This window comes from Doryrhamphus excisus, chromosome 11, assembly GCF_030265055.1.
Source record: "Doryrhamphus excisus isolate RoL2022-K1 chromosome 11, RoL_Dexc_1.0, whole genome shotgun sequence".
NCBI classification, from domain to species: domain Eukaryota; kingdom Metazoa; phylum Chordata; class Actinopteri; order Syngnathiformes; family Syngnathidae; genus Doryrhamphus; species Doryrhamphus excisus.
The window spans coordinates 4,979,803-5,007,664 of record NC_080476.1 but is presented as its reverse complement, the minus strand read 5'-3'; the positions used below and the strand labels follow the sequence as shown (position 1 = coordinate 5,007,664).

General features: G+C 45.4%; 7 protein-coding genes and 1 long non-coding RNA gene across 13 annotated transcripts; 5 read left to right on the top strand and 3 right to left on the bottom strand.

Annotated features, from left to right (window-relative positions):
- The first annotated feature begins 629 nt into the window (after positions 1-629).
- Positions 630-5,508, top strand: LOC131138787 (Na(+)/citrate cotransporter-like). The gene is made up of 13 exons (XM_058088019.1): positions 630-857; positions 1,410-1,538; positions 1,618-1,754; positions 2,458-2,684; positions 2,871-2,996; positions 3,087-3,261; positions 3,323-3,445; positions 3,571-3,783; positions 3,957-4,063; positions 4,132-4,235; positions 4,311-4,472; positions 4,549-4,686; positions 4,923-5,508. The coding sequence occupies exons 1-13, from the start codon at positions 744-746 to the stop codon at positions 5,049-5,051; spliced, it is 1,884 nt and encodes a 627-aa protein (XP_057944002.1). The 5' UTR covers positions 630-743; the 3' UTR covers positions 5,052-5,508.
- Positions 5,509-6,020: 512 nt separating this feature from the next.
- On the top strand, positions 6,021-7,534 carry med31 (mediator complex subunit 31). The gene is made up of 4 exons (XM_058087370.1): positions 6,021-6,229; positions 6,487-6,561; positions 6,971-7,067; positions 7,154-7,534. The coding sequence occupies exons 1-4, from the start codon at positions 6,220-6,222 to the stop codon at positions 7,365-7,367; spliced, it is 396 nt and encodes a 131-aa protein (XP_057943353.1). The 5' UTR covers positions 6,021-6,219; the 3' UTR covers positions 7,368-7,534.
- On the bottom strand, positions 7,448-14,419 carry LOC131138451 (uncharacterized). Its single transcript, XR_009132087.1, has 3 exons — positions 13,425-14,419; positions 8,782-10,082; positions 7,448-8,688 (listed from the first exon to the last, which is right to left on the bottom strand). It is a non-coding gene; the product is annotated as an uncharacterized LOC131138451 (long non-coding RNA).
- Positions 7,670-10,906, top strand: LOC131138446 (uncharacterized). Of its 2 annotated transcripts, none has more exons than XM_058087363.1 (8): positions 7,670-7,969; positions 8,414-8,693; positions 8,775-9,113; positions 9,190-9,242; positions 9,312-9,436; positions 9,506-9,613; positions 9,687-9,896; positions 9,963-10,906. In XM_058087363.1, the coding sequence occupies exons 2-8, from the start codon at positions 8,482-8,484 to the stop codon at positions 10,323-10,325; spliced, it is 1,410 nt and encodes a 469-aa protein (XP_057943346.1). In that variant the 5' UTR covers positions 7,670-7,969; positions 8,414-8,481; the 3' UTR covers positions 10,326-10,906. The 2 variants fall into 2 exon arrangements, with proteins under 2 accessions (XP_057943346.1, XP_057943347.1); XM_058087364.1 differs by having other exon boundaries at positions 7,676-8,693; positions 8,775-8,913; positions 8,971-9,113; positions 9,963-10,903.
- On the top strand, positions 12,464-15,252 carry LOC131138447 (PABIR family member 2). 4 transcript variants are annotated; one of them, XM_058087365.1, is made up of 8 exons: positions 12,464-13,340; positions 13,463-13,541; positions 13,603-13,649; positions 13,785-13,842; positions 13,940-14,004; positions 14,074-14,132; positions 14,207-14,286; positions 14,371-15,252. In XM_058087365.1, the coding sequence occupies exons 1-8, from the start codon at positions 13,252-13,254 to the stop codon at positions 14,653-14,655; spliced, it is 762 nt and encodes a 253-aa protein (XP_057943348.1). In that variant the 5' UTR covers positions 12,464-13,251; the 3' UTR covers positions 14,656-15,252. The 4 variants fall into 4 exon arrangements, with proteins under 4 accessions (XP_057943348.1, XP_057943350.1, XP_057943349.1 ...); XM_058087367.1 differs by having other exon boundaries at positions 12,466-13,340; positions 14,207-14,291; positions 14,371-14,599; XM_058087366.1 differs by having other exon boundaries at positions 12,467-13,340; positions 14,077-14,132.
- On the bottom strand, positions 15,190-19,105 carry c11h17orf49 (chromosome 11 C17orf49 homolog). The gene is made up of 6 exons (XM_058087369.1): positions 18,761-19,105; positions 17,945-18,039; positions 16,972-17,073; positions 16,675-16,904; positions 16,496-16,600; positions 15,190-15,607 (listed from the first exon to the last, which is right to left on the bottom strand). Exons 1-6 carry the CDS (start codon positions 18,779-18,781, stop codon positions 15,543-15,545), a joined length of 618 nt encoding a protein of 205 aa, XP_057943352.1. The 5' UTR covers positions 18,782-19,105; the 3' UTR covers positions 15,190-15,542.
- Positions 19,106-19,142: 37 nt separating this feature from the next.
- On the top strand, positions 19,143-20,374 carry rnasekb (ribonuclease, RNase K b). The gene is made up of 3 exons (XM_058087371.1): positions 19,143-19,376; positions 19,850-19,932; positions 20,011-20,374. Exons 1-3 carry the CDS (start codon positions 19,299-19,301, stop codon positions 20,153-20,155), a joined length of 306 nt encoding a protein of 101 aa, XP_057943354.1. The 5' UTR covers positions 19,143-19,298; the 3' UTR covers positions 20,156-20,374.
- Positions 20,098-26,619, bottom strand: LOC131138445 (uncharacterized). 2 transcript variants are annotated; one of them, XM_058087360.1, is made up of 8 exons: positions 26,419-26,619; positions 25,429-25,504; positions 25,033-25,333; positions 23,373-23,420; positions 21,536-21,642; positions 21,045-21,470; positions 20,826-20,975; positions 20,098-20,681 (listed from the first exon to the last, which is right to left on the bottom strand). In XM_058087360.1, exons 1-8 carry the CDS (start codon positions 26,475-26,477, stop codon positions 20,433-20,435), a joined length of 1,416 nt encoding a protein of 471 aa, XP_057943343.1. In that variant the 5' UTR covers positions 26,478-26,619; the 3' UTR covers positions 20,098-20,432. The 2 variants fall into 2 exon arrangements, with proteins under 2 accessions (XP_057943343.1, XP_057943342.1); XM_058087359.1 differs by having other exon boundaries at positions 20,107-20,681; positions 20,751-20,975; positions 26,419-26,617.
- Positions 26,620-27,862: the final 1,243 nt, after the last annotated feature.

Here is a 27,862-nt window from a genome sequence, read left to right as displayed (position 1 = left end):
ATGTAAACAACTAAGTCCACTCATATACATGACAATGTAAACAACTGAGTCCATTCACATTCATGCCAATGTAAACACATAAGACCATTTACATACAAAGTCACGCAAATACTGTATGTATGTCCATTCACATACATAAAAAAATGAAGAAACATTCAGTTTCTATACCACTTGTCCTGTACAGGAATTTGGGGGTGGGAGGTGGTATACTGTTCGCTTATCAATCATAGGGCACATATTGAAATACAACCATTGACATTAACCAATGAACCTATATGAAATATATATATCTACCCCACCTATACATATGGGGAGGACATGCAAACTCCAACACAGAGATGCCTAAATGAAGATTCACACTACTGGTGAGGTCCACCTGCTATAACCACTGTTCCACTGTGCAGCCATTCACATGTAAAGCCACAACATTCATGCAGGCATTCCTTGGTTGAGTGATTCATTCATCAATTCAGTCAGTGAGTGGCAGCAAAGTTGGTCATTACGCTTCATCATCATCAGTTAGGAAGACCATCGTGATGACCAGATCAGCTTTCCTTCTTTGTGTTGACTTTGGTGTGAGAGAGAGAGAAAAAGAGAGAGAGAGAGGAAGAGAGAGAGCATGTGTGTGCCAGGTTAATGTTTAGAGTGCAGAGTGAATTAGGAGCGTGTTGAAGGCAGAGCGAAGCATCACGCAGCTAAGAGTTCACGTTTCTTCACCATCATTATCTTCATCATCATCCTCCATGTCGGTTCTTCCTCTACGAGTGAGAGTGTTCCGGCACGTGTGGAGGTTGAAGCGGGTCTTCATCCTCATCGTCAGCCCCTTCATCCTGCTGCCCCTTGCACTCAGCACCACGGTGAGACCTCTTCAGTGACCTTTCACCTCCGCAATCACACGCTTGATTTCTCATTTCATTTTTTCTCACATGCTTGTATCATCCTACTACTATTTGCTAAGATATTACCTCATCAGTCATCCTTGATGACATCACACACCAAACCAGCCTCTCATTGGTTGCAACCAGAGCAAACATGTTTTTTTTAAATCAGGACTTTGTTGAGGAAACAAATGTGTTATGCTAACATTCGCCTGTCACTCATTGACCAGCACACTAAGTCAAAGTTCACCACTTATTGAAACATCACGTCCTTCATTCATCAATATTGTCCTTGTGTGTGTGTGTGTGTGTGCGCTGCTGAATGAAACTAAAGACTGTTTGCTCTCAGTGGGCGCTCATAGCTCCCCCCATCATCATGATTGACACATGATCACAGTGAGAACGGAACCAGAACCAACTGTCAGCACTCAGTTGGACTTCAAATCAACATGTGTCACGTTTCACTGTTTTTCTTCTCATCTACATGGTCTACATCTACGCTACCATCCTACTCCATGTCTGCGTGTCCAGGAGGCGGCGTGTGCGTATGTCATCGCGCTGATGGCGTTGTACTGGTGCACTGAGGTTTTACCACTGGCGGTGACAGCGCTGCTGCCCACCATCTTGTTTCCCATGTTTGGCATTATGGAGTCCAAAGATGTACGCAACACACACAAACACACACAATGTGTGTGTGGAGAATGTGAGGGTTGTGATGGGTTCATGTGTGTGTGTTCAGGTATGCATGCAGTACCTGCGGGACACCAACATGCTGTTTGTGGGCGGGCTTATGGTGGCCGTGGCCGTGGAACACTGGAACCTCCACAAGCGGATTGCGCTGAAGGTTCTGCTGCTGGTGGGGGTTCGACCCGCCCTGTGAGTCTGCCTAAATGACACCCGAAGTGTTTCCCATACATTCCTTTGCCTCAGAGTTCTTATCCCGTTAGAAAATATTGTAATATAATCAGACTAACGGGCTGAGTACTCATGCAAGGACTCCTGTGATATTAACAACTGCTAACATCAATCATTAATATTCCATATTGCATTTTATTTCTGGTGCTCACGTGGGGATATCTAGCATACAGATGGATAGCTTCATCAGGGAATGCTCTTTAAAAAAACATTTTCCCATGTACCCTCAGGAACCCTGTAGGTTCTAAATAAACGGATCTCCAAATTAGTTAAAAAGTGGGACTTTCATAGCCCATTTTAAGATGAAAACCTGAACATAACCTGCTCCCGACCAGGCTATGAGCTTAGCCTAAGTTACCATGGCGATATAGCTGCTTTAAAGAGAGCTACTTTGGCTACAAGGAGCTACAAGTCCGGAGTTCCACTCAACACAGCTCGCTAACCCTTTGCAGAACACCTCCATGTGACATTCAAAAAACAACCGAGAGAACAACAACAGGAAGTTCATTTGTAGTTGGCCAATTATCCAAATTTGAAGATGATGTGATTATGTCACCCCCCCACCCCCACCCCCCACCACCACCACCGCCACCACAAATGTTTTAGTCCAGTCCAGTAGGAAACACTGTGTCGGTGCAGAACTTCACAGCACTTCACTTTGCAGACTCATGCTGGGCTTCATGAGCGTGACGGCCTTCCTGTCCATGTGGATCAGTAACACGGCCACCACCGCCATGATGGTCCCCATCGTGCAGGCCGTGCTGGACCAGCTCCATCACCACGAAGACGCTGTCCCCCCCTCCAGGAAGCAGAGCAGCATGGGGGTTTTCCACGTCAGTCTGCCGTTACCTGACACAGCCTCAAACACTCCACATGGTTCTGGAAAGACTGGTGAGTCCACCCTGGCAGACCTTGGTCCAGTCTAGTTATGGACCCTACCTACCAGGATCCATCTTGCCTCTCATTGACCTGCAAGCCTGTTAGGGGGAGTGTCATATGCATGGTCTGATTTGTTTACGTTGACAATCAAAACAGGAAGTTGGACTCTGATGCTGATGTGTAGTCTGTCTCCTGTAGGAGAGGGTGGGGACATGGACGTTAGCGGAGCCGGTGAGACAGCCCATGAGGAGGTGACGTCAGCATGTCGTTCAAACGGCCAAGAGACGCTCAAACCGCCGCCACAGGACAAACCTCCATCCAGAGGTCAGGGGTCAAAAAGACTTGCAGGGAGAAGAGCGGATCTGATAGGAAGTGACCCGTTTGTGACTGGTGCGCTCTCTCGCCCGTCAGCAGTAGCGGCAGCCATGCTGTGTCCAATGGAGGAGGTAGAGGAGGCGAGTGGCGATGAGGAGAGGAAGAGGCGGAGCAAAGGCCTCCTGCTGTGTGTGAGCTACGCCGCTAGCATTGGAGGCATTGCTACTTTGACTGGAACTGGACCCAACCTGGTTCTGGTGGGCCAAATGAGCCAGTAAGTAGCTTGTGCTTCACATGCTCTTAAGATGGGATTCTTATTACGAAACGTCCTGCAGACTCTTCCCTCAGAACGGCGATGTGATCAACTTTGCGTCGTGGTTTGTCTTCGCCTTCCCCACCATGGTTCTGATGCTGGTGCTCGCCTGGTTCTGGCTGCAGTTTGTCTTCATCGGCTGCAAGTGAGTACGGTAACTCCGCCTCCTTCCGGCCTGTGATTGGCTCCTTTCCTCGAGACATCACCACTGGCCACCACTTTATTTTGAAAGGTAAAAAGACCTACTGACCTCTGACTTCTGATTAACAGCTTGAGGAGGACATGGTCCTGCGGGGCAGGGCCCACAGAGAAGGAGCGAGCGGCGTATGAGGTGATCAAAGACGAGCATCACCGTCTCGGGCGCATGAGCTACGGCGAGGTCAACGTCCTGGTGCTTTTCGTCCTGATGGTGGTGCTGTGGTTCACACGAGACCCCCGCTTTATGGAAGGTTGGGCCACACGCGTATTCAACGCCAACGCAGAGTGAGTAGCGTCACACCCAAAATATCTACGTTTTAATGAAGCTTTTTGCTCACTTCAGGAGATCTTGTGACGCCGTGACTTCATAGCGTGAGGTCATCATGGCTTTGTGTCGGTCTTAAATTCAGTGTCTTATATAATCAGGTCACATGACAACAGGAAGTGTGTCTCTGCAGGTTCGTCACAGATGCCACTGTTTCTCTTCTGGTGGCCGTCATGTTGTTTGTTCTACCGTCTGAGCCACCGCGCTACCTGTGCTGCTGGAGATGGAGCTCGGATGCAGGTCGCCACACATGACGCACGACACACGCGGGAAGATGTCCTCTGAACTTCCTGTTGTCTTCCAATCAGGCCCCGCCCCTCCCCTACTCACCTGGCAGGTGACCCAGAAGAAGATGCCGTGGAACATAATGCTGCTGCTAGGCGGTGGCTTCGCGCTGGCCAAAGGCAGCGAGGTGGGTGCCGGCCACGCTGGTCAGATGGCGACATCAGACAGGAAGTGCTGAACTGGCATCTTTCTGTATGCTCAGGAGTCGGGACTTTCTCGCTGGCTGGGCGAGCAGATGACGCCGCTTCACTCCATCCCACCGTGGGCCATCACCATCGTGCTCTGCCTCCTCATCGCCACCTTCACCGAGTGTGCCAGCAACGTCGCCACGGCAACGCTCTTCCTGCCCATCCTGGCCTCCATGGTAACCTCACTGCCTTCTTTCGCCTTCCTTGTGGTCGCTGTGCGCTCTTGACAACCTGTGTGGTGTCTCTCTGCAGTCTCAGTCCATCAGGCTGAATCCTCTCTATGTCATGATCCCCTGCACCCTCAGCGCCTCCTTCGCCTTCATGTTGCCCGTCGCCACGCCGCCCAACGCCATCGTCTTCTCCTCGGGTTACCTCAAAGTCTCCGACATGGCGAGTCTGATCTCCCTTTTCCAGCTAATACCATGTGCAGTGGATACCCATTGAACATACAGCGTATAATTTTAGCTTCATGCTAATTGTTAGCAAAATGCTAGTCAACATACCACATACGACAATATGGTAATTGTTAACCACATGTTAGTAATTGTATAGAATAACTGGTTGTTAGCCACCAACATGCTAGGAGATACAACACACCAGTCGGTTAACAATCATATCCACTGCAGGCTAAAACCGGCGTTGTGATGAACATCATCGGGCTCTTGTGCATCAGCGTGGCCATCAACAGTTGGGGTCGTGTCTTGTTTTCTTTGGACTCCTTCCCTTCCTGGGCCAACATCACGGAGCCCCTGTAGCTCCTCCCGCTTTGGCAACCTCTGGACTGGACCAGCGATGCCGTGCAGCAACACACATTATTTTATTTTATTTGAAGTTCTCAATCTTCCTGTCAGACCTTTGCCGAGGGCGGAGTCTGCACATGACAAGCTGCTGAAAAAAGTTTATTTTTTACTTTTTACTGCTCGTTATTGTCACTGTTTGTAGTATAACAACTGATAACATACCAACAAATGTATTTATTTATGCTTGAATGGTATACTACACTAACTTATTTGCTAATACACTACGTAATATACTAACCATAGCACAATAGTGACGTAAATAAGAACATCCGAATCATTTTTAAACTGACCTCACTCAATGATGATCGCTATTTTTTTAATGACAGCTATTAGTGAGTTTATTTATACATTCCTAACCTGTATGGTGACTTGGCATACAGAAAACAATAAAATGTGTCATGTAATATAGACATTACTTACTTACTAATTAGGCAAACAGGCAAGCGAAACAAAACTTCTTGGCGTGGAGTTACCCCAGGGGAGCAGAGAAGAGGTGAAGTCGAGTGGACAACCAAAACTGCTGAAGAGCAACAGTCACAACAGTCTCAACAGTCACAGCAAGTGTGGACACGACGACAGGAGCACCGCTGCGGTCAATGTCAGCTGAGGAGAATGCATTAAGTGAAGCTGAGTGACGCTTTCATCACAAAGATGTATTGTTAATACATTTTATTGTCAATTACAGTAAAAGCATTAAGATTATTCACTTAGTGGATAATAATAACCCCCCCCCCCCCCCCCGGGAGGATTTTAAGGACATTGTCCAGTTAACAAAAAACAAAAAGGGATGTAGAGGACGAGGTTTGCCATGGGCCCTCAAATGACTAAATACGCCCCTGGATATAAAAGCAAATAAAACGTCATATATAGAATGTTTTTAGGTGCTTTGTTGCCAAATGTCGTCCTCTAGCGGGCACTTAATGAATCACAGCTGCCGTAAATGAAGTAAACTGTCGGGGATTTCATTTCCGGCAAATATGGCTCTGTTGTGCTGTGGTTGATCGTGAAACGATAACAAAACTTAGCGTCTTGCTTCGGATTTAGGTTCCAATGCGTATTTTTGACTGTTTTTCATCCATTTTAGCAGCAGTTGCTTACTCTTTATTTTCTAACGTTAGGCGCCATGGAGACAGGTTGGTCAACATTTCTATTATGCTAGCAGGCTAAAGCTAGTTAATGGTGGACGTTTACACACTAAAGGTTTCTGCCCCTGTTGTAATTTATTTGGATTTTTCCCATTTTTTTAAATTCGCGACAGCGCTTAGTTTGTAAATAATGTGTGTGTTTTTTTTTTTTACATTTTATCATTATATATAATTTCTCTCGCCATTCTCGTACATGACCCAAAGACTGTTTCCTTGTGTGTGTTTATGTGTATGTATGTGCGCAGAGGAACAAGCGAGGAACCGCTTCCAGTCTGAACTGGAGTTTATCCAATGTTTGGCCAATCCAAACTATCTCAACTGTGAGTGAGCAATAAGACTAAAGACTGGTTTATGCTTCTGTGTCGAGGCTATAGCGGCTCGCTCCTCAGCTTCCAAACCGTCAAGTCTGCGATTGGTATTTTTGCGATTTTTAAATTATTTTCTGTGTATAGGACTTGTTCAGAGGGGATGCCACACCTTCACAAAGGCCTTCAAATTCCAATAACACTCCCCATTCCTCTTTAACTGACATTGTTCACTCGCAAATAATGAGACTAACAGGCAAAATAGTCGAGTGTGACTTCTCTGGGAAATACCGCCCCTAGCGTTTTGGCAGAGAATTGCAAAAGGATGATGATGGCGCAGTGACGCAGAAGCATAATCCAGGTTTAGAGCACTCCTTAAAAGAGGAGTCCAGGCCATTTCACACTGTGTGTGTATATGTTGCAGTCCTGGCTCAGAGAGGCTTCCTCAGGGAGAGAACCTTCATCAACTACCTAAAGTATTTGCTCTATTGGAAGGAGCCCGATTATGCTAAATTTCTCAAGTAAGACCTCGCTGAAGAGGATACGCCATCATATGAATGACTGACGTAGCGCTGTTAGCTGACACGCCCCCTTCTGGTCCGTACAGGTACCCCCACTGCCTGCACATGCTAGAGTTGCTGCAGTACGAGCACTTTCGCAAGGAGCTGGTCAACGCTCAGTGTGCCAAGTTCATCGACGAGCAGCAGCTGCTGCACTGGCAGCATTACTCCAGGAAGCGTACGCGTCTGCAACAGGCGCTCGCCGAGCAGCAGCAGCCACAGCAGCCACAGCCGACTCACGGCAACGCCGCCGCCAAGTGATGACAGCCATGTTTCTGCGCACTGCTGCTGTCGAGCCTAGGCTACGCTAAGGAAGCTAAAGTCGAACATGTTCACTTTGTTGTTTTTGTAGTTTAGGAAGGCAACCAACCTTGCTTTTTGTTCATTCTTGCCACGCAAATGTAACGTTATGACAGTGCTATGTTGCTCAATATTCACAATTAAAAGCGTCTTCTGAAAAAAATGTTTTATTTTGAAGGACTGGAAGTAGACTTGCAGTAGAGGTGGGCGACACCACAAAAAGACAGGGGCGGGTATTACAGATACCGATGCTTTTTACTTGGCTATTTTTCAAGATCGGTTATGACTTATCTTGTTAAGCCTGACACGATGCTCACGTTAGAATCGACCCAATACCGCTGTGGTATCGCCGATTTCAATTATTTTGCATCGTCCCGCTCGCGTTAAGTGCCCGGAAGTAGTGACTTCACGGAAGCTCGTGTTGCTTCAGGCGACACATTCACTGAACTCGTCTTCCTAGTCTTTCACCGCTATATCCAGGTAGTACGTCAGGACCGCTGCTGGCCTCCACCAGAGTTTCCTCAGGCATAGTTCACCATCTTTTTTTCCTACCCAAAGCGGCGGTAAGACGACTCGGAGTTTTGTTTGAGATAACATTTAGTGACGCTGCTAGGTTTGTGAGTAACACGCAGTTAATGACTAGCTACATATGGTCAAAGTTCCTGTTTGAATTGCTGGCATATTTTAAGATAATTTGACTTCTGGGACAAAAGTATCTTATTCACAACTTTGGTGCTTGATAACTTAACGACACGTCCAACTATACGTTTTATGTTGTTTTCACGTCTGATCATTAGGCTATGATATACTTGTTTTAACAATGAATGGCGTGGTCGCTCATTAGCGCCCCCTCACACATTACCACTGTAGTTCTTCAGCTCTCTGACCCGAGGAGAGTAGTTGCTAATAACTGGTAACTCATTGTCATTGGAATACGGTGACCAGTGCACAGTATCTCACACCAGGAAATACATGGAAATAAATCCCCACCAATAATTACAACACAGAGCTCAGGAGACCTGTACCACCCAGAGCTACAGGGCCTTCAGCGGGGGTTACAGCATCAGACACCACCATGGCGACGGCGTTACAGCGCGTGGCGGTGGTCGGTGCTGGGGCCGCGGGACTTTGCGCAGCCAGACATATACTGTCCAGACCGGACCGCTTCGCCCCCCCGGTCCTTTACGAGCTGTCCACTAACGTGGGCGGGACCTGGTGCTATGAAGAGCGAGTAGGCACGTACGACGATGGACGACCCATTCTCAGCAGCATGTACCGACACCTGAGGTTGGTTTGAGCACATGAGGACAATTTGACAACATGAGTTTGGTACTCTTGGTCAGAACCAAAGGGATTTCTACTGCACAGAACCAACCTTCCCAAGGAGGTGATGATGTTCCCAGACTTCCCGTTTGAGGAGCTGCCAAGGAGTTTCCTGCCCCACCAGGAAGTACGCCGCTACCTGGAGACCTACTGTGACAACTACAAGATCAGCCCTCACATCAGAGTGAGTCATTCGTGTCCCGTCTTGTCAATCACATGTCAACATTCGCACGTGTGTCAGTTCAGCACAGTGGTGGAAGACGTGAAGGGTGTCGTCATGGCAACAGGTGGTGAGGAGGAGCGGACAACCTGGGAGGTGATGTCATCTGATGGCTTGGGCTGTCGTAGAACGGAGATGTTCGACTCTGTGTTTGTGTGCTCAGGGTGAGACACTCGTGCAGCGAAGACGACACTGGTCCAACACCCTGCATCGTTCACGCTGTGCTTTTTTTTGTACCAGGCATTATTCCGATCCGTACATCCCAGATGTGGCCGGCTTGGAAAAGTTCAAAGGTAACACCAAAGACAGGACAAGCTCGCTGAATGTTTAGAATGCTGTTGATGTTGAGGAACTCCCTGTAGGCCAGGTCCTTCACAGCCACGCCTACAGGAGTGCAGATGCCTTCTCCGGTCTATCTGTGGTCGTTCTGGGAGCGCGAGCATCCGGATTGGACATTTCCTTGGAGTTGGCCAATGTCGGCGCTCAGGTAACGTTTGTGTAAGATGTTGCGTCACCATGGTAACAATAGCTGGTAAAGACAAAATTCCCCACACAGGTGACCTTGAGTCACGGCCGTCCTCCTCTCACCTTTCCTCTTCCCGCTGAGATCCGACAGTCCAGTCTGGTGGCGTCGGTCGAAGACGATGGCAGAATTCGCTTCCAGGTGACTGAAGTCCCAATGTGTCTGCGTTCTTTTGGGCTCCGACCTTTAGCAAGCAACTCTGCGGGTGTACTAGGATGGCTCGCTGAAGGAAGCCGATGTCCTGCTCTTCTGTACCGGATACAAGTTCAGCTTTCCCTTCCTGGATGCTCAGCAACTGGCTTTAGACATTCAGGACCACTTGGTGGCACCGCTGTATCGCTTCATGATGCCGCCCGCCTTTCCCTCACTCTTCTTTATTGGAATCTGCAAGACCATCTGCCCCTTCCCCTACTTCCACTGTCAGGTGAGCAGTGGGCGGGTCCGGGTCTAGAGGAGAACCTTCCCCATCATTGTGCTCTCGTCCTTGCAGGTCCAGTTTGCTCTCTCCGTGCTGGACGGGTCTGTCTCTTTGCCATCTCGGGCCCAGATGGAGGACGAGGTCCGGCAATGGCAGCAGGGGAAAGTAGATGTTGGAGTGCCGTTGCGCCACCTGCTGGTGATGGATCAGGATCAGTGGGAGTACCTCAACACAATAGCAGACGAAGCCGGCTTCCCGCCACTGCCTCCGGTAGTACGAAGCCTGTACGAGGAGGTGTGGCAACAGCGGCAGGTTCACCCCCAAAACTACCGCCAGCTCAAATACAGACTTGTGAGTGACACCCAGTGGCAGTTGGTGGACGATGCAGGTACATCATCCTACAACGGCCGTGATGGTGGCGACTCCGTCATTTAAGGGGTCATGACAGCTCTGACGTTTTTAGCCACATAGTTGTTCATTTAAATGACACTTTTGGATCTGCACTCATTCCGCGTCCTCTCCTACTACGAGTGAAGGCGTAGAAAGTAAAGTAGAGGGATTAGGGATGTCCAATATGTTGGCATAAATATGTTATATCATATCTGTAAACGATATCGGTGCACAAGTGATAACCTAAAAGCCTTAGATTATAAATATGCAATGACTGTAAAGCACTGATTAAGCGAAGAATTAGTTACTTGCAGTGTTAATAAGTGAATAGAGAAGCAGTGCTGATTGTATTAATCCACAGTTTCAAACTTTGCACTTTACCATGTTCTTATACTGATGCCTGTGCCACATAAAAATGCAGCTTTCCAAATTTTTATCATTGCCAATCATATTTGATTGCATTATCTTATGTGAATTTATTGAAGACTAACCTGTCTTGTTTATAGTAAGAGTTGACTCTGACTATTGGTCACAATTTTTAAATAACTATTCTGTTGAGGCAAAATGATTAAAATACACTTAAAATACCTTGGATTGCATATTGCAGTATTTGTCTTATTTTGTAGTGTTTAGTTGTGAAATACACGGAGGTGCGGGGGGGGGGGGGGGGGGGGTCAACTTTCGGGAGTCCCTAAAACGAATGAGGAAGGACAGCGAATGACGAGTGAAAGTGGGTCAATATAATGACTGCTCCCAACAGGAGGGAGAAGGACAGACGGTGTCATTCCTGCATGCCACCCACAAGGATGGCGAATGACACACTTCTGATACGGAATGAAACACGTTTAAACGGAACAAAGCACTCATCCAGTATCATTCCTTGATCTAAATGACAACTATGGTGATCGGCACATTTTTAATACGCAGTAATACAAATTTACAGAGATACAATTCCTCATTCCTGAATCACAGTGAAACACAAGATCGTTATCCTGCTTCCCACCTACAAATATGGGGAATGACACATCTACAAAAAACAAAGCCGGCGTTCAGTGTCATTCCTTAATCTAATTGAAAACTATGGGGAATGACAGATTTTTCATATAGAATGACACACATTTACAAAGAACAAAGGCCGCAAACCGTGTCATTTCTCGACCTAATTTATACCATTCCTTCTCATTCCTCAATCCGTGAAAGACGGCGAATGACAGGCCTTTAATGTGTGCTGTTACATAATAAAAGTCTGTCATTCGCAATCTTCAGAGCTGTCCGATAAGTAAAAATATGTCACCGTACATTAAAGGTCTGTTAATCACCATAGTTGTCGCTTAGAGCAGAGAATAACACTGAAAACGCTTTAAAAACTTTGGCATTCTATATTAAAAGTGTGTCATTCGCCATCTTCAAAACTTCATTCCACGTAAATATATCATTGTACAGGAAAAGTCTGTCAATCCCCAGATTGGTGGGAAAGGTTATGTAATTTCACTGGATACGTTCATTGTTCTTAATTAATATGTATCTTTGTGTATTCAATGCGAATTAACTCCAGATTTGACAATAAGATTAAGGAGTGACACTGTATGCCATCTTTACTGTGTGTAAATGTGTATGATTCCATATCAAAAGTCTGTGATTCGCAATCTTTTTACCTGTCTTCTAAGTGAAACTATGTTACAGTACATTAAAGGCCTGTCATTCGCCGTCTTTCATGGATTGAGGAATGAGAAGGAATGGTAACTGACTTCTATGTATATATGTATAAGTGTACATTAAAGCCTTTCAGTCGCCATACTTTTTGGTCAAGGAATGACACGGTTTGCGGCCTTTGTTCTTTGTAAATGTGTGTCATTCTATATCAAAAATCTGTCATTCCCCATACTTTTCAATTAGATTAAGGAATGACACTGAACGCAGGCTTTGTTTTTTGTAGATGTGTCATTCCAGATTACAAGTGTGTCATTCCCCATATTTGTAGGTGGGAAGCAGGATAACGATCTTGTGTTTCACTGTGATTCAGGAATGAGGAATTGTATCTCTGTAAATTTGTATTATTGCGTATTAAAAATGTGCCGATCACCATAGTTGTCATTTAGATCAAGGAATGATACTGGATGAGTGCTTTGTTCTGTTTAAACGTGTTTCATTCCGTATCAGAAGTGTGTCATTCGCCATCCTTGTGGGTGGCATGCAGGAATGACACCGTCTGTCCTTCTCCCTCCTGTTGGGAGCAGTCATTATATTGACCCACTTTCATTCGTCATTCGCTGTCCTTCCTAATTCGTTTTAGGGACTCCCTCAACTTTCCTCTGCTTTTGCCACAATTCTCCAAGCGAGCACACAGGGGGCGCTGTTTCCATAGCTGCTTATTGCTGGTATTTGCTGAAAGATTGTGTTGCTTACAAAATCTTCTGAACTTCACTTTACCGGAACCGAACATGTTCTGGAAGTGCGTTCACCTTGCCGAGGCGGCCGTCTGACCGCCTGTGCCCGGGTACAGTACCACAGGCCCAGGTCAGGCGCCTGGGGCAGCTGCGTGGCGGCTTCACGTCAAAGGGACACCAAAAGTTAGCTGCACGGCTAAAACCCAAAAGTCTGTACGGATCGGATGAAGAAGTTCTGCGACGCAGTCGAGACTCGCTTGTGACTTTGGACCCCATGCCGTTACAGAACCTTTGCTCGGCTTTTTGGATACTGGACTCGCGTTCTTACTGGATTTTACGCAGTTTTACATTGGCGACGTAGTGGATTGATTGACGCACGGAACCCCAGTCGGATCGGAACCGGGGCTGCTTTGGAGGGCAGTGCGGTAGGAAGGCGGCAGTTTCGCCATTCGGACGCTGCTTTGGCGGGTCGAGGTGAGCAGCAACCGAGGCCTGCGGGTCAGGCTTCTAGCGGGCTCGAGTAGCTCCCGTCACCGCCCAGCAGGACTTACGGGCGGGTTCGAAGCACCTCCTCTGCCGGGACCATGGAACGGATGGAAGTGGACCATTGCGCAGGCGCAGCTGGTGGGGCCTTACGCAGGTCCAACAGCGCCCCCATGATAACGAGTGTCGGGTTAGTCTTATTTGTTAAACAAAAACGAATTTGTTGTTAAATGCAAAAAGTCCTATTTCCAACGAAAAAGCACGATGTTCTTACCAGCAAGCTAAGTTATGTGACTCTTGTGTGTCCATCAGTAAGCGGATGGCCGTGACCAGTCAACCCGTAACAGTCCGATACAGGCGAGTGTCCGTCAACTGCAGCTGTCCGTCACAGGTCAGTGTCGTGTGTGTGAGAGAGACCTGTTTGTTTCCACTGCTCACATGTGTGTTGCTAGGAGGACAATATGGATGCGGCACTTCGAGGGAACCTGCAGGGGCTCGGGTAAGAACGCATTTTCACGCCACACTTGTGCCACTCACTTGAAGCCTATATTTGGGTGGGAGCACACTTGGCTGTAGAAGCATTATCAGGCTCACAAACATGAAAATGTAAACACTTCCTGTGTGCGTCTCCTAGTGCTTCCGGTGTACTCTCGGTTCCTTCCAGCAGCCAGTGGCACGAGGACGCCCGCGAGGTGAGTGTGTGCCATGTTAGCATGATAAAAAATGGACGTAGTTATACTGTAGTTATAGTTAACAGTATTATGTTTGGATCATCTTTGTCGTTTTCAGTGGGTTCGTTCGCAGGACAGTGCCATCACGCCAAACTCGTCCCCGAGTCCCAGTCGGAGGTTCAGGTACATGAGAGAACCAGAGAGCTTAAATTGACATTGCTGTGGTCTGTCACTCACTCCATGATTGTCCAGCAGACCTGTGGGTGGAGCCAACGTCAGATGGCCCGCCTTAACGCCTCTCAAGAGGAAAGGTAACATCTTTTAATTGTTGGAATATTTTCTAAAACATTTTTCTTTTGTCAAATGAGGTCATTGTGTCTTTCAGGGGGGGTGGAGTCAGATGGTCCTCCCAAGAAGCTGTTTGTTACTGGCGTTTTAGACTCCACCCACCACAGCAGCTACGCGGTCAGGTGACGACCAATTAGTACGCTTCTCCATAAACTGAAAAGTCCAAAACTTCGTTAACAAAAGTCTCACCCTACCCCACAGCGCCTCACCTGCAGACTCTGCCCCCAGAGGTGCCCCCAGTCCTCAGTCATCTCCGTTTGCCCCCCACCAGCACTCAGCGCATTAACACCCCCCACCCCTCCTCTGCCTGCTTATGGAGCATCCTCTTGCACCGTGACCATGTCCCAAAGTGGGCGGAACCCGCAGCCATGGAAGTGCCTTAGAGTGACATTCACTACTTTAGCCAGCAAGGAGCAACATGCCAATGAGCGGCGACCATCTTTGTTTCACAAGTACAAACTGAATTCCATTTTTTTAAACCTTTGACCTTCCAGCAGTGTGCACACATTCAGCCGTGTTAGTCGGCTACAAAGTACAAATTGTTCAAACTGTTTTGCACTTCACAACTGGATGCTTTATGGGCATCTGGAGAGTGGACGACACCCCCCCCATTACAAGTGTTGACAGCATCAACGTGATCGTCCAACGTGGCCTCAAAGCCAAGAACGTCCACACATGGTGAAAGGACGCACTGTTATGTTGGTGTGCTTGTGAGACCCTAATGGTAAACGAGGTGATGGAGTTATCATTATTTCTCAACTTGAAGTAAAGGATTTGCACTCGTACCGCTTTTCTTTGAAGCCAAAGAAGACCTCAGCATCATTAGCTTATCGGTGGACTTCCTCTTTCTTCCATTTTGGATTTCTGCTTCCTGTCAGCTCGCCAGCTTCTATGTCATGTTTGATGTTTCCATGACAAGAGCTGACCACGTTAGGCGGTGTGATGGTCGTCATGGTCAGGGCTTGAAGTATTAAAGACATTTCACTTGTAACAGTAAAGACTGTTTTCACAAGAAGGAAATAAAGAACAATATGTACTTGTATGCAATGTTGATAAAAGATCAATAAAACTGTCACCAAACAGCAGCACTTATTACAACTCATTTTGTCTGGTGGTTTTAGAGAGAATTATAGTAACCCGATATCAACATCATGTCTTCAGGAGGGTGCACGTTAGAGGTCAAACGGTATCTAGTGAGATGCGACAGATGTTAACGAGGCATGGGAAAAGCTGATTTGTGCTACATTGACATGTTGAACAAGTACTTGTCAGGGCAAATGCATGCAATGACGTTTTTTTTTTATAAATACGTCATTGTGCTTCATCTGGTACGTGAAATAGATCACAGCAGGGTCTGACTCTTATGGGGAAGGTCAGCGGGACAGCAGCGGGAGGTCACTGGAGTTCATGATGAGGCTGGAGTCCAGGCTGAGGCTCTCTGAGGAGACGACACAAATGTTTAAATTTGTTGGTCTGGAACAACATTTTTACAAATATACGTGGTGTGTACTTTTAGTGCTCATCAGACCAAAAAAAAAAGTTTGTAGAAAACACTAACCAAATGAATGTACTCACTTACAGGGGACCTATGATGTTTTTTCCACATTCCTGACCGCTAAATGTAGTTAGAATGTTGTATTCACGTGTTAATCAATGGCAATTTTTCAGATAATGACGTTTGCATATTTGGAAGTGAACCCTAAAAGAAGTTTGGGATGGCTCAAAAGGCGTGGTAAAACTGCCCCTTTGGGATGTCACAGATGGGTGGAATTCCTTATATGGTTCATAGTTAGGAAGCACTTTGTGCATGTGACCAATCACAGTGGAGTGGGCAGGCCCGGAGGCGGGCCGTGGGTGGAATAAATAAAATTTTCTGTGCGGGTTATTGTGTATAGCTGCTCTATAGGAGTCCGCAACTCAATACAAAGGGTCGAGCATAACAGGTCCCCTTTAAATTAATTTTGTCATACTACTGTAATGGATAAATAAACAACTATAAAGTACAAGTGAAATGAAGTGGTCGTTTTGACACCAACTCCAGTGAGTTTTCTGAATGATTAAAAATGTTAGGTAATTAATGAAATAAATTAGGGTTTTTTTGACAACCCTAATTATAACATATGAATAAATTATAAGTATTTGAAAACAATTTAAAAATAGGTATTTACCACCCAGTATAACAAACAGAAATGAATCCAGAACTGGACCACAAGAATTGAGAAAGCTTGCTGGTCCTCCTACTTGGTCATGGACTGTGTTCACACTTGACCATCAGAAACATAGGCCAAACCACGCCCCCTAGTGGGTGCAGCATACTGAAGGTCACCTTGGTCAAAGTTGAGCTTCTTGGTGGAGGCGCCGTCGCCGAGTCCTTCGATGTCCACCAAGTCGCTGTTCACGTCTGAGTCATTGAGCGCACTAAGTGTGACGTCTGGAGACAGAAAGTCGTGTCAACTTGAAGACAAGATGAAAGCCCCGCCCACCTGTCACACAACTGTCACACACCTGCGGTCTTTTGCTTCTTTATGGGTGGGGCCAAGGAGACGCCACTTTGCATTCCTGTCGCCACGACGACCTGCGAAGTGGGAACAGGGATCATGGCAGGCGCAGTGGGAGCAGGGGTGGGCGTCGTGGAGACAGCTGTCTTCTTTGGCGTCTTCTTTGGCGATTCAGAGGAAATGGGCACTCTGCTGTCCTCATACAACTTCCTCTTGACCGTGCTCTTGATCTGAGCGCTGCACAAGGCACAATGCACATTCAACTCTTGCTCTGCCGACATGCCCTAACTGATGGACCACGTACACTGTGCGCTCCTTGATCACGCTGCTGATGTTGTTGAGGTCATCTCCAAAACGCCGTACGGCCAAGCGCAGCATCTCAATCTCAGTTTCCGTCCATTTGGCCCTGAGGAGAAGGACAATAGATTGTTTAATTAACTTTATACGCTGCACGGCGAACAAGTGGTTAGCGCGCAGGCCACACAGCTAGGAAACCCAATTTTGAGTCCACCCTCGCCATTTCTGTGTGGAGTTTGCATGTTTTCCCCGTGCATGCGTGGGTTTTCTCCAGTTTCCTCACACATTCCTAAATATTGTTTGTCTATATGTGTCCTGTGATTGGCTGGCGACCAGTCCAGGGTGTACCCCGCCTCTCGCCTGAAGACAGCTGGAATAGGCTCGAGCATCCCCATGTGAGGATAAGCGGTAGAAAATGAATGAATTAACTTTATAGTCATTCCCGCTCAAAATGTATATTTTGCAAGGTCACATTTTGATAAAAATAATCATCCTACATATCTTATTCCAGTCTGATGTTGGCAACCTTGCGTTTGAATGGGTTTAAATTTGAGCTTCACTTTTTTGTCTGCACATTAATTTCGTAACAAAAACGTTTAACAAAAACAATAAAGCAGGATCCGAAGAACAAAAATACATACAACCAATGATAAAGCCTCATTCCCGGGGGAATCCCTACTTGTAGTGACAGGTTGGAAGACCAATATAAATGAAATCTCCAATATTAAACAAGTAAACACAAAATAATCATCAAACGTAATTATTTGTTGCAATGAACAAAATCATGCACCGTCTCCTTTCTGCTCCATTCTCACGCCGTGAGGTGTTCATGCACACTCGTAACTCTAAGTGACATTAATTGTTTTTCATTTTTATTCACGTACCACCAGTCACATTTCACTGGCGGTACGCGTACCCCACTTTGGGGTTTTAGCTCACACCTCGAGCTAAGAGAAAGTGATAGTGTGATGGGAGCTCACCCTGCGGGGCTGCTGTCGGACACAGGGTGCAGCTGCATGGTCAGCTCTCCCAGTTTGCTGAAAGCCGCTCCAGCCGCAGAGAAAATCTCGCCAACCTGAAGTGAGGAGCATTTGGTTTGAAACTAAAGCGTCTTATGAATGGAGGACAGCATGTTAGTTAGTGCCTTAAGATGACTCATTTAGAGCATTTACGAGAAGCTTATTGTAGCCCTGGGGTGTCCAAACTTTTACAGAGGGCTGCAGAAAAATTACATAAAAATTAAAATTGGTAGAATTGGAATTTGAATTGATCCAAGTAAAGTAAATGCAGGGCCAAAAACTGATACTCATAAGAATACCTTTGACTTGAAATATTAGAATATGTAATTTTACCCTTAATTTGTTGATCATCCATAACCACAATAAAACACAACGTAACAATATCAACAACACAATGCAATTACTATTATTCCCTTTTACTAAATACACTTGTTTGATCAATACTGTAAAATACCTTATACTTATACCTTATGTTTTTTGCCCCCGGAGCTCTCCTCAGTCAAAGAATGTATTAAAATATTAATAATAAAAATTATCCTATTTTTATTTGTAAACACTCTAACAAATTATAAATACACTAATGCTACAATATAAAGAACGTAACACGCAGATCCAGCCATTTCCATAGAGTAGCCCAGTACTTCACATAAAGTACACAGGTAAAAACACAGGTAAAATCACAAAACTAAAACAAAACAACCAAAAAACACGTCAATTTATTTTCAGACTCGTAATTTCAATCTTCCATTCATTCATCAAAACCAGGTGAGAACTTACCTTAGCAGAGGCAGACGTCATGTCTAAAAAAGGTTATTTTCCCCCAAACTTGTTCGTTAGTCCAACAGTAACAGAGCTAGCAGAGCTAGCTGCTCGCCGAAGTTAGCTGGGTTGAGGCGGGCTAGCAAGCAATTAGCGTTTCCATTAGAAGCATGTACGACTTCTAAAACAAAAACAACCCGCGCCTTGGATTAATATATATCCGATATTACACCATACTTGCACTGAAATGACCGAAGAAGTAATATACTCAAGGAAAACGTTAATGCGTCAATACAACAAAGCGAGGTGGCAGTTTACAGGCGTAACGCCATTGGTTGGTTTTCTATGGAAAGAGGCGGAGCGTTTTTCGTCTGACGTTTTCATTGGTCGCGTTGTCGCCGACGACATTGGTTGTCGAATCTCACCGAGCGAAGCCGAGAGAATCAGGAATCAGCTGACCGCCTCCTGGTCAGCTATCGTCCGTCTTAGACCATTTTGTCTTTCTGGATCCAAGAAAAGGAGCACCTTGTGATTAAGCCAGCAGATCACGGAAACAATGCCGTCGTTGCTCTTCTGCGGGCCAAAGATGGCCGCATGCGGCATTGTGATAAGCATCTGGGGGGTCATTATGCTGGTAAGAGACGGAAAGCTAGGATGCGACTATTTCCTGGTGAAGCTAGTGGCCGTCGACGTTGCAATGTCTTGTTTTTGTGATGAAAAATGTGATCGTCGTCAATACAGAGTAGTACCACCATAACATTTGTATTAACGTTTCATTACGAAGAAATAGAGCCGTTTGTTTAATCCTCTACATATGTTGACTTGTGTAGACGGATCCGGATCCGTGTGAGCTGTATCATATATTTAAATGGTGCCATTACTTCCTAAATATATACTCTGTATGTAAGTGAACGACAGTAACGAGGAACCATTTTCTTTGGTTTTCGTCGCCTACATCACGTGATTTGTCTTCACATGACAGAACAGGAAGTATTTGTGGTATGTCAAAATAAAAGACTGCTTTTCTACAATGTGGTGTACACGTAAAAGTATTTATGACTAACATTGGAACGCTACACTTATTGTGTTCTCATGTGCATGTCACAGGCTATGCTGGGAATTTTCTTCAGCGCCAAGTCAGCTGTGCTCATTGAGGACGTCCCATTTACCGAAGAGGACATTCGCAATGAGTGAGTTGTTTCCAACAGGAAACGACATCCAGCCCTGCTGCAGTGACCATCGTTGACATGTTGGTTGTCTCCTCCTAGTAAAAACCCTCCTCAGAACATCTACAGTCTGTACAGCCAAGTGGGCATCAACTGCTTCATCGCCGCTGCTGTTTATGTGGCCATAGGCGCCGTCTCGCTGTGCCAGGTCCGTCTCAACAAACGTCAGGAATACATGGTCACATAATAAGCCTACCCCCCACTCTCGGAACGACAAGCTGATTGGCTGAAAACAGCCAGGGAACAATGTCGCATTATTTATTTTTTGTGTAAATGTTTGACATTACATCATTCCCCAACCTTGAAATGAAATGTTCCACTTAGAAACATGACAGAAAGTGTGGATGTCAGTAAGTCGTGCATTGAAGTGTTCGTGTGCAAATAAACTTGAGAGAGAAGGAGAAAATTTGCATCATCATCTTTGCATCATCTCAAATTTGTACACAAGAATTACAGATTAAAATTTATGTATTGGTTGTCATGGCTTTGACATCATTTCCTGCTAGCTCTACAATGGATGACAGAGGAAGTTTGCTCAGAAGCTTGTCTTCAAAATGATCATCCAGTTGCTCGCCACAGGCCTCTGCTACAAGAGCCGGGTCGGCCATGAGAGTCAGCACCTGATCGTCGACCTTGGCGTCAAGGCGCATCTTAGACATGTTGTGTATCCTGATTCCGACCAAGAGGACTGAAAGGTGGGGTGTGGATTCAACCTGAGGGGGAGGAGACAGATTAGAAGCTGAACTGCAAGGTCAGCCTTGTCAAGAGCAACAGAGTTCAACCTTGAAGATTTGAGTGTTCACAGTGGAGCCGAGTGTCACACGCCCACTAAAGCAATTCTTTTTGACGTTGGTCACCTGGACCTTGTCCATCAGCGACAGCCCGTCCAGCTGCCTGACGGCGTCCTCCCACAAGCAGACACTAATGGAGTCTGCTCGGTCCATCAGGGTCAACTCTTGGAATTCTTTCTCCTGGCCGCGAAACTTGGAGTGTTTGAGGGGCTCGATCTGAGCACAAGAAGAAACTAAGGAACACTGACATTGTTTACGGTCACTCTCTGGGTGTTCACCACTCACCGCTATCACAGTGCCTGTGACGCCCACAAAGGATTTGTCTGCTGCCATCTTGGCCTGCGCGATGGAGCCAGGTGTACACTGGGGGGAGAGCAGCAAGCAAGCTTCCATCTCCAGCCGCTCAGGAACAGCGAAGGCAGTGGTCCGGGACACGCTGCTGCGACTGGTCAGCTTGATCATGTCCTTCTCCATCAGTACATCTCGGAAGAAGAAGTAGTTGCCCTCCTCTAGCTCCTGGTAGCGCTGGTCTCCTCCGTAGACCATCACTTTGATACTGTCCGTCCCGTCGGTCACACCCAAGTAGAAGAACCACTTTTTTGTGTTGTCTTGGGTCCGATAAGTGCGCAGTGCCGTCTTTTTGACCACCTTGCAGGCGAGAACCTTGTCGGCTAGCTGGTCGCCTCTCTTCAGGTCCCGGATGCTCATTCTCTGGAAGGCAAACTCCGTTGGGCAAGCCCACATTTAAGAAACTCTCCCAAAGGACCCATACTCACCCACGGCTCCACAGGGGCCGGTTGCAAGACCTGCAAAGCTTTTGACCCATCTTTATCATCAGTAGCGGGCCTTTTGATTTTCTCAGCATGCCGCCTAGGGGGCACATCTTTGGACACACAAACATCAACTTTTGAAAACATTCTCCACGGTTCTACATTCAGCAGTAGTTCTTCTCGACTGTCAAGCTAGACCTGCCATGAAGGGTGTAAGAGCAGGTTCTTGGGGAGTCTAGAACTAGTAGTAATAGGGTCTAAAACTAGGTCGTGGTAGGGTTTAGAAATAGTAGAACTGGGTGTACTACTAATGGAACTAGGTTCATGTAGGGTAGTAGGATCAGAGCACTTGCTGAAGTTTCCTGTGTCATTGTTAATTATTTTCTTTAATTGGTTAGTTTGAGTTGGAAGGTGAAAAGGGTTGAGTTAGGGGAGAGATGTAGGTTCATAGAACCTACATCATGTAGAATTAGTAGTATGAGGGTCGAGAAGTAGGTCACTGCACGTTCTTACGGTCTAGGTTCCTGTAGGGTCAGGAACATGCACAACTATGGTAGGTTCATGCAGAGTCGAGAGCTAGAGCTAGGATCTGCTGGGGCCTAGACTTGTAGAACCAGGATCATGTAGAGCCTACAACTATTTAAATTACACCATGTGCACAATCATTAGGTAAATCAGTATTTTGAGGATATTCCCTTTTGTATGCATATTTGACATCCCCAAGCTGAATAAACTTGAATGCTTATTGAGTGTAAGCATACTAGGTGATGTACATGTGTGTAGTGGGGGAGGGTGTGGCCTCAGGAAGGTCAGAGAGCTCCACCCCAACTCAGATGCCAGCGAGGTGGAGGTGGGGTACTGATAAGGGCTGGAAATATTAAAAGATCAGCCTGATGGCTCTTTTCAGGTTGAAGATGGACTCAAACTCAACTCCCTAACCTACTGCCACGTTTTTCACACAGTGGTATAGGCAAAAGTGTGTATCTTTACAGAAGACATGACTTTTATGCAGGACAATGCTCCATCTCATGTATCCAAGTACTCCACAACGTGGCCAGCTAGTAAAGGTCTTGAAAATAATGACACCATCTCCTTGCTCACCTCACCTAAACCCTATTGAGTCGGCCTTAAAAGCTACTTTTACTGTGAAGAAAAAAGGGACACCTCTCTGAATAGTTTCTGGGAAGCTTTGGTTGCTGCTGCACAAAACTGATAGACTGATGGAGTCCAAGGATTTTCCGTGTTATTGGAAAGAAGGGTGGCTATATTGGTCACCCATATAAAAAACAGTGACATAGGAATATTTTTGTTTTTCTTTGAGTTGCCTCATGATTGAACAGTTGCCTAATAATTGTGTACACAGAGATATTCTCAACAACAAAAAATTCTCAACCAAAACCGCATTTTCACTTCCTTAAATAGTTTGAGGTTTGAGGTTTATTAAGATTTTTGGATTGGCCAAGAGCACTGCTGTTGTTAAAGAATAAAACTAATCATCAATAATGGAACTTGCTTAAAACTTGTGCACATGTTGTAGGATCACTTTAGGTACGGAACCGGTACCTAACCTGAGGACCACTTACAGTAGTAGGAAGGCCTACTATCAAAAGTTTTTATCTGCGTTTTGTTGGTTTGAGGAAGTGAAAAGTGCTGAGTCTATGAAAAGGGTGAAGAAGGAAGGTCATACCGTGTGTAGATTAGATGTTCTCGGGTCTAAAACTAGCTTCCTAGGTCTACAACTAGTGTACTGTAGGTTTGTATAGGTTCTAGTTTTGATCAGTTTAATACAGAATTTGTACGTAACCCAAGGACCACCCGTAGAAGAAGGAATAATAGTAGCTACCTGCTGAAGTTTTCGTCTGCGTCCTTGTGCCATTCTTCAGCTTCCTCGCTGGAGATGAAAATGAAAACGGTTGCATCAGGGGAAAAACGAGGGGTGTAAAACTAAGTCCATGCAGGGTGTAGAACTAGTATAAGTAGGTTCTGGACAAGGGTCCAGAACTAGTAGTAGAATTAGGTTCACATAGTGTGTAGACTCGCAAAACTTGGGTTTACAACTAGGTTGATTTAGGGTGTAGCAATCGTAGTACTGGGATCTAGAAGTGGGTTCCTGTAGGGTCAAGATTATTAGAACAAGATACCTGGACTCCTTAGCCTAGGTCAGTGGTTTCCAAATTGGGTTATGCCAGTTACTATACCGGGTACGTGAATAAAAATGTGTGAGGAGACCGCGGCAGGAAGCAGACAGAGTGGCAAGTTTGAATGATTACTCATCTTCATCTTTCATCTTGACAATTATGAATTAAATATAAATTAATCCCTGCACAGTGCAGTAGTAAGTGGAGATTCGCAAATTAGGCTTTATTGATGGTTTTATGTATTTTAGATACTATTAAGAAGGGGGTAGTAGTCTTTTAGAATTGGGACACCACAGAAAGATTCCAGTCAGGTCAGATAATGGACACTTCATACTCAACAAGCAGGATCACAACGAGCACACCGCCATCAGTGCTGCTCAAGCTTTTTCTAAAATGGTGCATACGGGTGCATCACATAACTCCAGGGACACTTGTAAATCACACACATGCAGCCCAAAGTATGCAATACTTACAAAAGCAACCACTTGTTGGTCATACAACTATAGGAGCCATTTATGCTGCCTTTGGGTTTAATTCACTGCTTTGTTTTGGAGTAATCAAAGTGCTAGAATTGGTTGACCACTGGTGGCGGTACTGTATAGAGGTGTTGGGTATAAAGGGGTGGACGTGTTGGTGCATGGATTTAGGGTGACAGGAGGTCACACGCACAACATAGCACCACTTCCACCCCTCTATTATATAGATCTATTCTGCCATCATATTTGCCACCTTGGACATTGGTTAGTTTTCAATTCTTTTGTTCACTTATACACAATAAACAAGGTTAATTCCAACGTGATCATCTGTCTGGACATTATTGGAGTGCGTTAATGCTTGGATTTCCCACACCCAGAAGCTATGTGACCGTTGCCACAACAACAATAAGACCATGTTACAAATGTTGTACTTATAACAGACATCAATGTTAAACAAACCTTTAGACAGATACTGCTGATCACGATTGTTCAACTTTCCCCTTCTATTTGCTAGGAAATATAATAATATGAAGACTTAAACCATAGCCATCCTGAGTGCACGGGGTACGGGACTGTAAAAGGTTTGGGAACCACTGACCTAGGTTGACCTCATGTAGGGTGTAGAGCTAAGTTCATGAATTGTGAAGAACTAGTAGAAGTGGCTTTCTATTGGTTGTAGGACTAGGTACTTGGATGGCCTCGAACTATTAGAAATAGATTAATGGAGGATGTAGAATTAGCAGTAGTCAGATGTAGAACGAGGTTCCTAGAGGGTCTAGTAGTAAAGCTAGGTTCCTGTAGGATTTAGAACTACTTTCATGTCGGGTTTAGAGCTAGGTTGGCATAGGGTAAAAATGGTTGAGCAGATGGAGCCACACTGACAACTCACCCTCAGTTCGCTCCCGCTGCAACTCTTTGACCTTGTGGACGTAGGGGAGGAGCAGAGACATGACTGCCTCGTCTCTCCTGGGAATGTCATTCATGGCTTTGTGGATGTGGATGATGGACTTCTCCTCGCCGTAATGCTCCACAATCAACTGAGACATCTGACTGCAGGACACGGACACCTTCAGGCTTTGAGGGATTTTTTCTAGATGTTCCATCAAGAGTTTTTGAAACTGTCGATTGTTAAGCTCCTCCAGGATGCGGCACAGTGTCCTCTTCCAGGTTATTCCCTCGATTTTGAACATCTGAGCACAAAAAGAAGCACTTTCATGTTTGCTGTGATGCTACCATTAGCAAAAACACAAGAGGAAGAAGTGGAGGAGGTGGTGGGGGCACTCACAGTTGGCTTCTGACTTTGTTTTGGAACACTTGACTCCAAATCTCCCTGTGTGCGAGCATCACTGGTACCTGTGGTTCTGATAGAACACAAATATTCATGAAGGTGAACAATTAGGCGCCACCAACAATCACATTGTTCAAAAACAAAAACAATCATATTACAGCATATTTTAATGCATATTTGAATGTGTAAACTAGGGCTGGGTTAGATTATTATTTTTGTAATTGATTAATCTAGAAAATAGTTTTTTGATGCATCAATTAATCTATGATTCATTTTTAAATCAGATTTGATTCGATTTTGAATCGATTAGCAATTATCTCCCCATAATTTGACCTATATAGCATTTAATGCTAATTTATCTCCATTAATAAAAAACAAATGGTGAACAGGCCGCACAGCGAGGAGACTCGGGTTCGATTTCCCCCTCGGGCATCTCTGTGTGGCGTTTGCATGTCCTCCCACATTCCAAAAACATGCTAGGTTAATTGGTGACTCCAAATTGTCCATAGGTATGAACGTGAGAGTGAATGGTTGTTTGTCTATATGTGCCCTGTGATTGGCTGGCGACCAGTCCAGGGTGTACCCCGCCTCTCGCCCAAAGACAGCTGGGATAGGCTCTAGCACCCCTGCGACCCTTGTGAGGATCAGCGGTTGGAAATGAATGAATGAATGGATTATTGTACTACTGATAACAATAGTCATACAGTAAGCTAAAAGATGAAAAACAATGAATGTTATACTTTTAAAAAAGACAGACGAAGAAATATAAAAAAAACCCTAACTTTAGCGTGTAATTGAGGAGTGTGTGTCTGTGTCAGTTAAAAAAAAGTGTGTCAACAATATGCTAGTGTGTGTGTGTGTGTGTCTTTTTGTGTGGGCACAAGCTCTGTGTGTACGAGGCTGGAGCACAAGTTACGTGGTGCGGTTTGGATGAATGACGGGGTTAATCATTGCAAACAATGAAAGAAAAAAAAGTTCAAAACTTACGGTGTCTTCTCCTTAACACAAGCAGCTCCCGGGTGCCTCCTCTTAATGTGCTGGTGCATACTTTTGACCAACTATTGCGAGATCTTTTCTTCTCCCCCGACTCGCTGCTACTCGAGCCTACTTGATTCGGCCGCCATTTTTTAATTCGAAGTGACGACACGACAACGTCATCGTCGTCACAGCCCGAGGATAAACCATAGGTTAAGCCCGAATTCAGTCTCAATTCGCACTCCTATTTTAACGCTAAACTCATTGCTCATGACCATTTTCGTCAAAAGATAATCAAAAGATAACCCATATGCTAACATGTGCGTTAGACCCTGTCTGCACAAAACTGAACGTATTTGCCAAACGAAGACAATCAAACGACTAACAACGAAAGATGCAAGATGTAACCTGGATGTGTGAAAATTAGGGCTGTCAAAGTTAACACTACCGTTTCCTTTATCAGCGGTCATTTTTTGAGGCAAGATTAAGATTAATTATGATTAATCAATCATCCTGTTTGACCATTGGCCCACAATTGAAGCACGGTAATTCTGTAGCCACAAATTGGAACAAATTATGAGCAGAAATGGAGAAAGAAAAGAGTCTTTTGATAGGTAAAGTTATCTTCAAAGCCCTGGTAGATGGCTCTTGCAGCAAGACCAAAGTTATTTGGATCTACTGTCCTGTGTTTTTCCACAAAGAGATTTCCCCTTCTCATGATAGATAAAAACATATTTCTATCTGCGATTAAATATGATTAATTCTGAGTTAACTTTGGACTGAAATGCGATTAACCTCAATCTAATATTTTAATCGATTGACAGCCCTAGTCAGACCGAGTAGTTAGTGGGCAGGCCTCACAGCTAGGAGACCGGAATTCAATTCGACCATCGGCCATCTCTGTGTAGAGTTTGTATGTTCTCCCTGTGCATGCGTGGGTTTTCTCCGGGTACTCCGGTTTCCTCCCACATTCCAAAAACATGCTAGGTTAATTGGCGACTCCAAATTGTCCATAGGTATGAATGTGAGTGTGAATGGTTGTTTGTCTATATGTGCCCTGTGATTGGCTGGCGACCAGTCCAGGGTGTATTCTGCCTCTCACCTGAAGACAGCTGGGATAGGCTCCAGCACCCCTGCAACCCTTGTGAGGATAACCGGTAGAAAATGAATGAATGATTGACAGCCCTTCATGCTACTTCAACAAAGAATTTGTTTTAAATCTTTTATAATATTTGTTGTGGAGTGATGCCGGCGGATAAAAAAAAAAAAGTCCATCAGAAAATGCAGAAGGTGCGCACGCATTTTGTGCAAACTTCAAGTAAACCGAAACCATACCAGAGCAGTGTGATGAGTGGCGACGAAAAGACTATAAACGTTTGGGTCTTGTTCTATATATTTGCCAAGTTTGTAGTTGCACAGTGATGGATGTTATCGTCCAAACAGGGGCGTATTTAGT

Coding starts and splice junctions, on each gene's coding strand:
- LOC131138787 (XM_058088019.1), top strand. CDS start 744: ATGTCGGTTCTTCCTCTACGAGTGAGAGTGTTCCGGCACGTGTGGAGG. Junction 3,262..3,322: donor CTGGTGGGCCAAATGAGCCA/GTAAGTAGCTTG, acceptor AACGTCCTGCAG/ACTCTTCCCTCAGAACGGCG. Junction 3,446..3,570: donor TTTGTCTTCATCGGCTGCAA/GTGAGTACGGTA, acceptor TCTGATTAACAG/CTTGAGGAGGACATGGTCCT.
- med31 (XM_058087370.1), top strand. Junction 6,562..6,970: donor CAATCCAAACTATCTCAACT/GTGAGTGAGCAA, acceptor TATATGTTGCAG/TCCTGGCTCAGAGAGGCTTC. Junction 7,068..7,153: donor GATTATGCTAAATTTCTCAA/GTAAGACCTCGC, acceptor TGGTCCGTACAG/GTACCCCCACTGCCTGCACA.
- LOC131138446 (XM_058087363.1), top strand. CDS start 8,482: ATGGCGACGGCGTTACAGCGCGTGGCGGTGGTCGGTGCTGGGGCCGCG. Junction 9,114..9,189: donor TCTGTGTTTGTGTGCTCAGG/GTGAGACACTCG, acceptor TTTTTGTACCAG/GCATTATTCCGATCCGTACA. Junction 9,614..9,686: donor ATGGCAGAATTCGCTTCCAG/GTGACTGAAGTC, acceptor CGGGTGTACTAG/GATGGCTCGCTGAAGGAAGC.
- LOC131138447 (XM_058087365.1), top strand. CDS start 13,252: ATGGAACGGATGGAAGTGGACCATTGCGCAGGCGCAGCTGGTGGGGCC. Junction 13,542..13,602: donor ACTGCAGCTGTCCGTCACAG/GTCAGTGTCGTG, acceptor GTGTGTTGCTAG/GAGGACAATATGGATGCGGC. Junction 14,133..14,206: donor AACGCCTCTCAAGAGGAAAG/GTAACATCTTTT, acceptor TGTGTCTTTCAG/GGGGGGTGGAGTCAGATGGT.
- c11h17orf49 (XM_058087369.1), bottom strand. CDS start 18,781: ATGACGTCTGCCTCTGCTAAG. Junction 18,040..18,760: donor TGACGTCTGCCTCTGCTAAG/GTAAGTTCTCAC, acceptor TCCTCACTTCAG/GTTGGCGAGATTTTCTCTGC. Junction 16,905..16,971: donor GTGATCAAGGAGCGCACAGT/GTACGTGGTCCA, acceptor TGCCTTGTGCAG/CGCTCAGATCAAGAGCACGG.
- rnasekb (XM_058087371.1), top strand. CDS start 19,299: ATGCCGTCGTTGCTCTTCTGCGGGCCAAAGATGGCCGCATGCGGCATT. Junction 19,377..19,849: donor TCTGGGGGGTCATTATGCTG/GTAAGAGACGGA, acceptor TGCATGTCACAG/GCTATGCTGGGAATTTTCTT. Junction 19,933..20,010: donor GAAGAGGACATTCGCAATGA/GTGAGTTGTTTC, acceptor GTCTCCTCCTAG/TAAAAACCCTCCTCAGAACA.
- LOC131138445 (XM_058087359.1), bottom strand. CDS start 26,477: ATGCACCAGCACATTAAGAGGAGGCACCCGGGAGCTGCTTGTGTTAAG. Junction 21,471..21,535: donor CGGCCCCTGTGGAGCCGTGG/GTGAGTATGGGT, acceptor TTTGCCTTCCAG/AGAATGAGCATCCGGGACCT. Junction 20,682..20,750: donor TGAACACTCAAATCTTCAAG/GTTGAACTCTGT, acceptor CCTCCCCCTCAG/GTTGAATCCACACCCCACCT.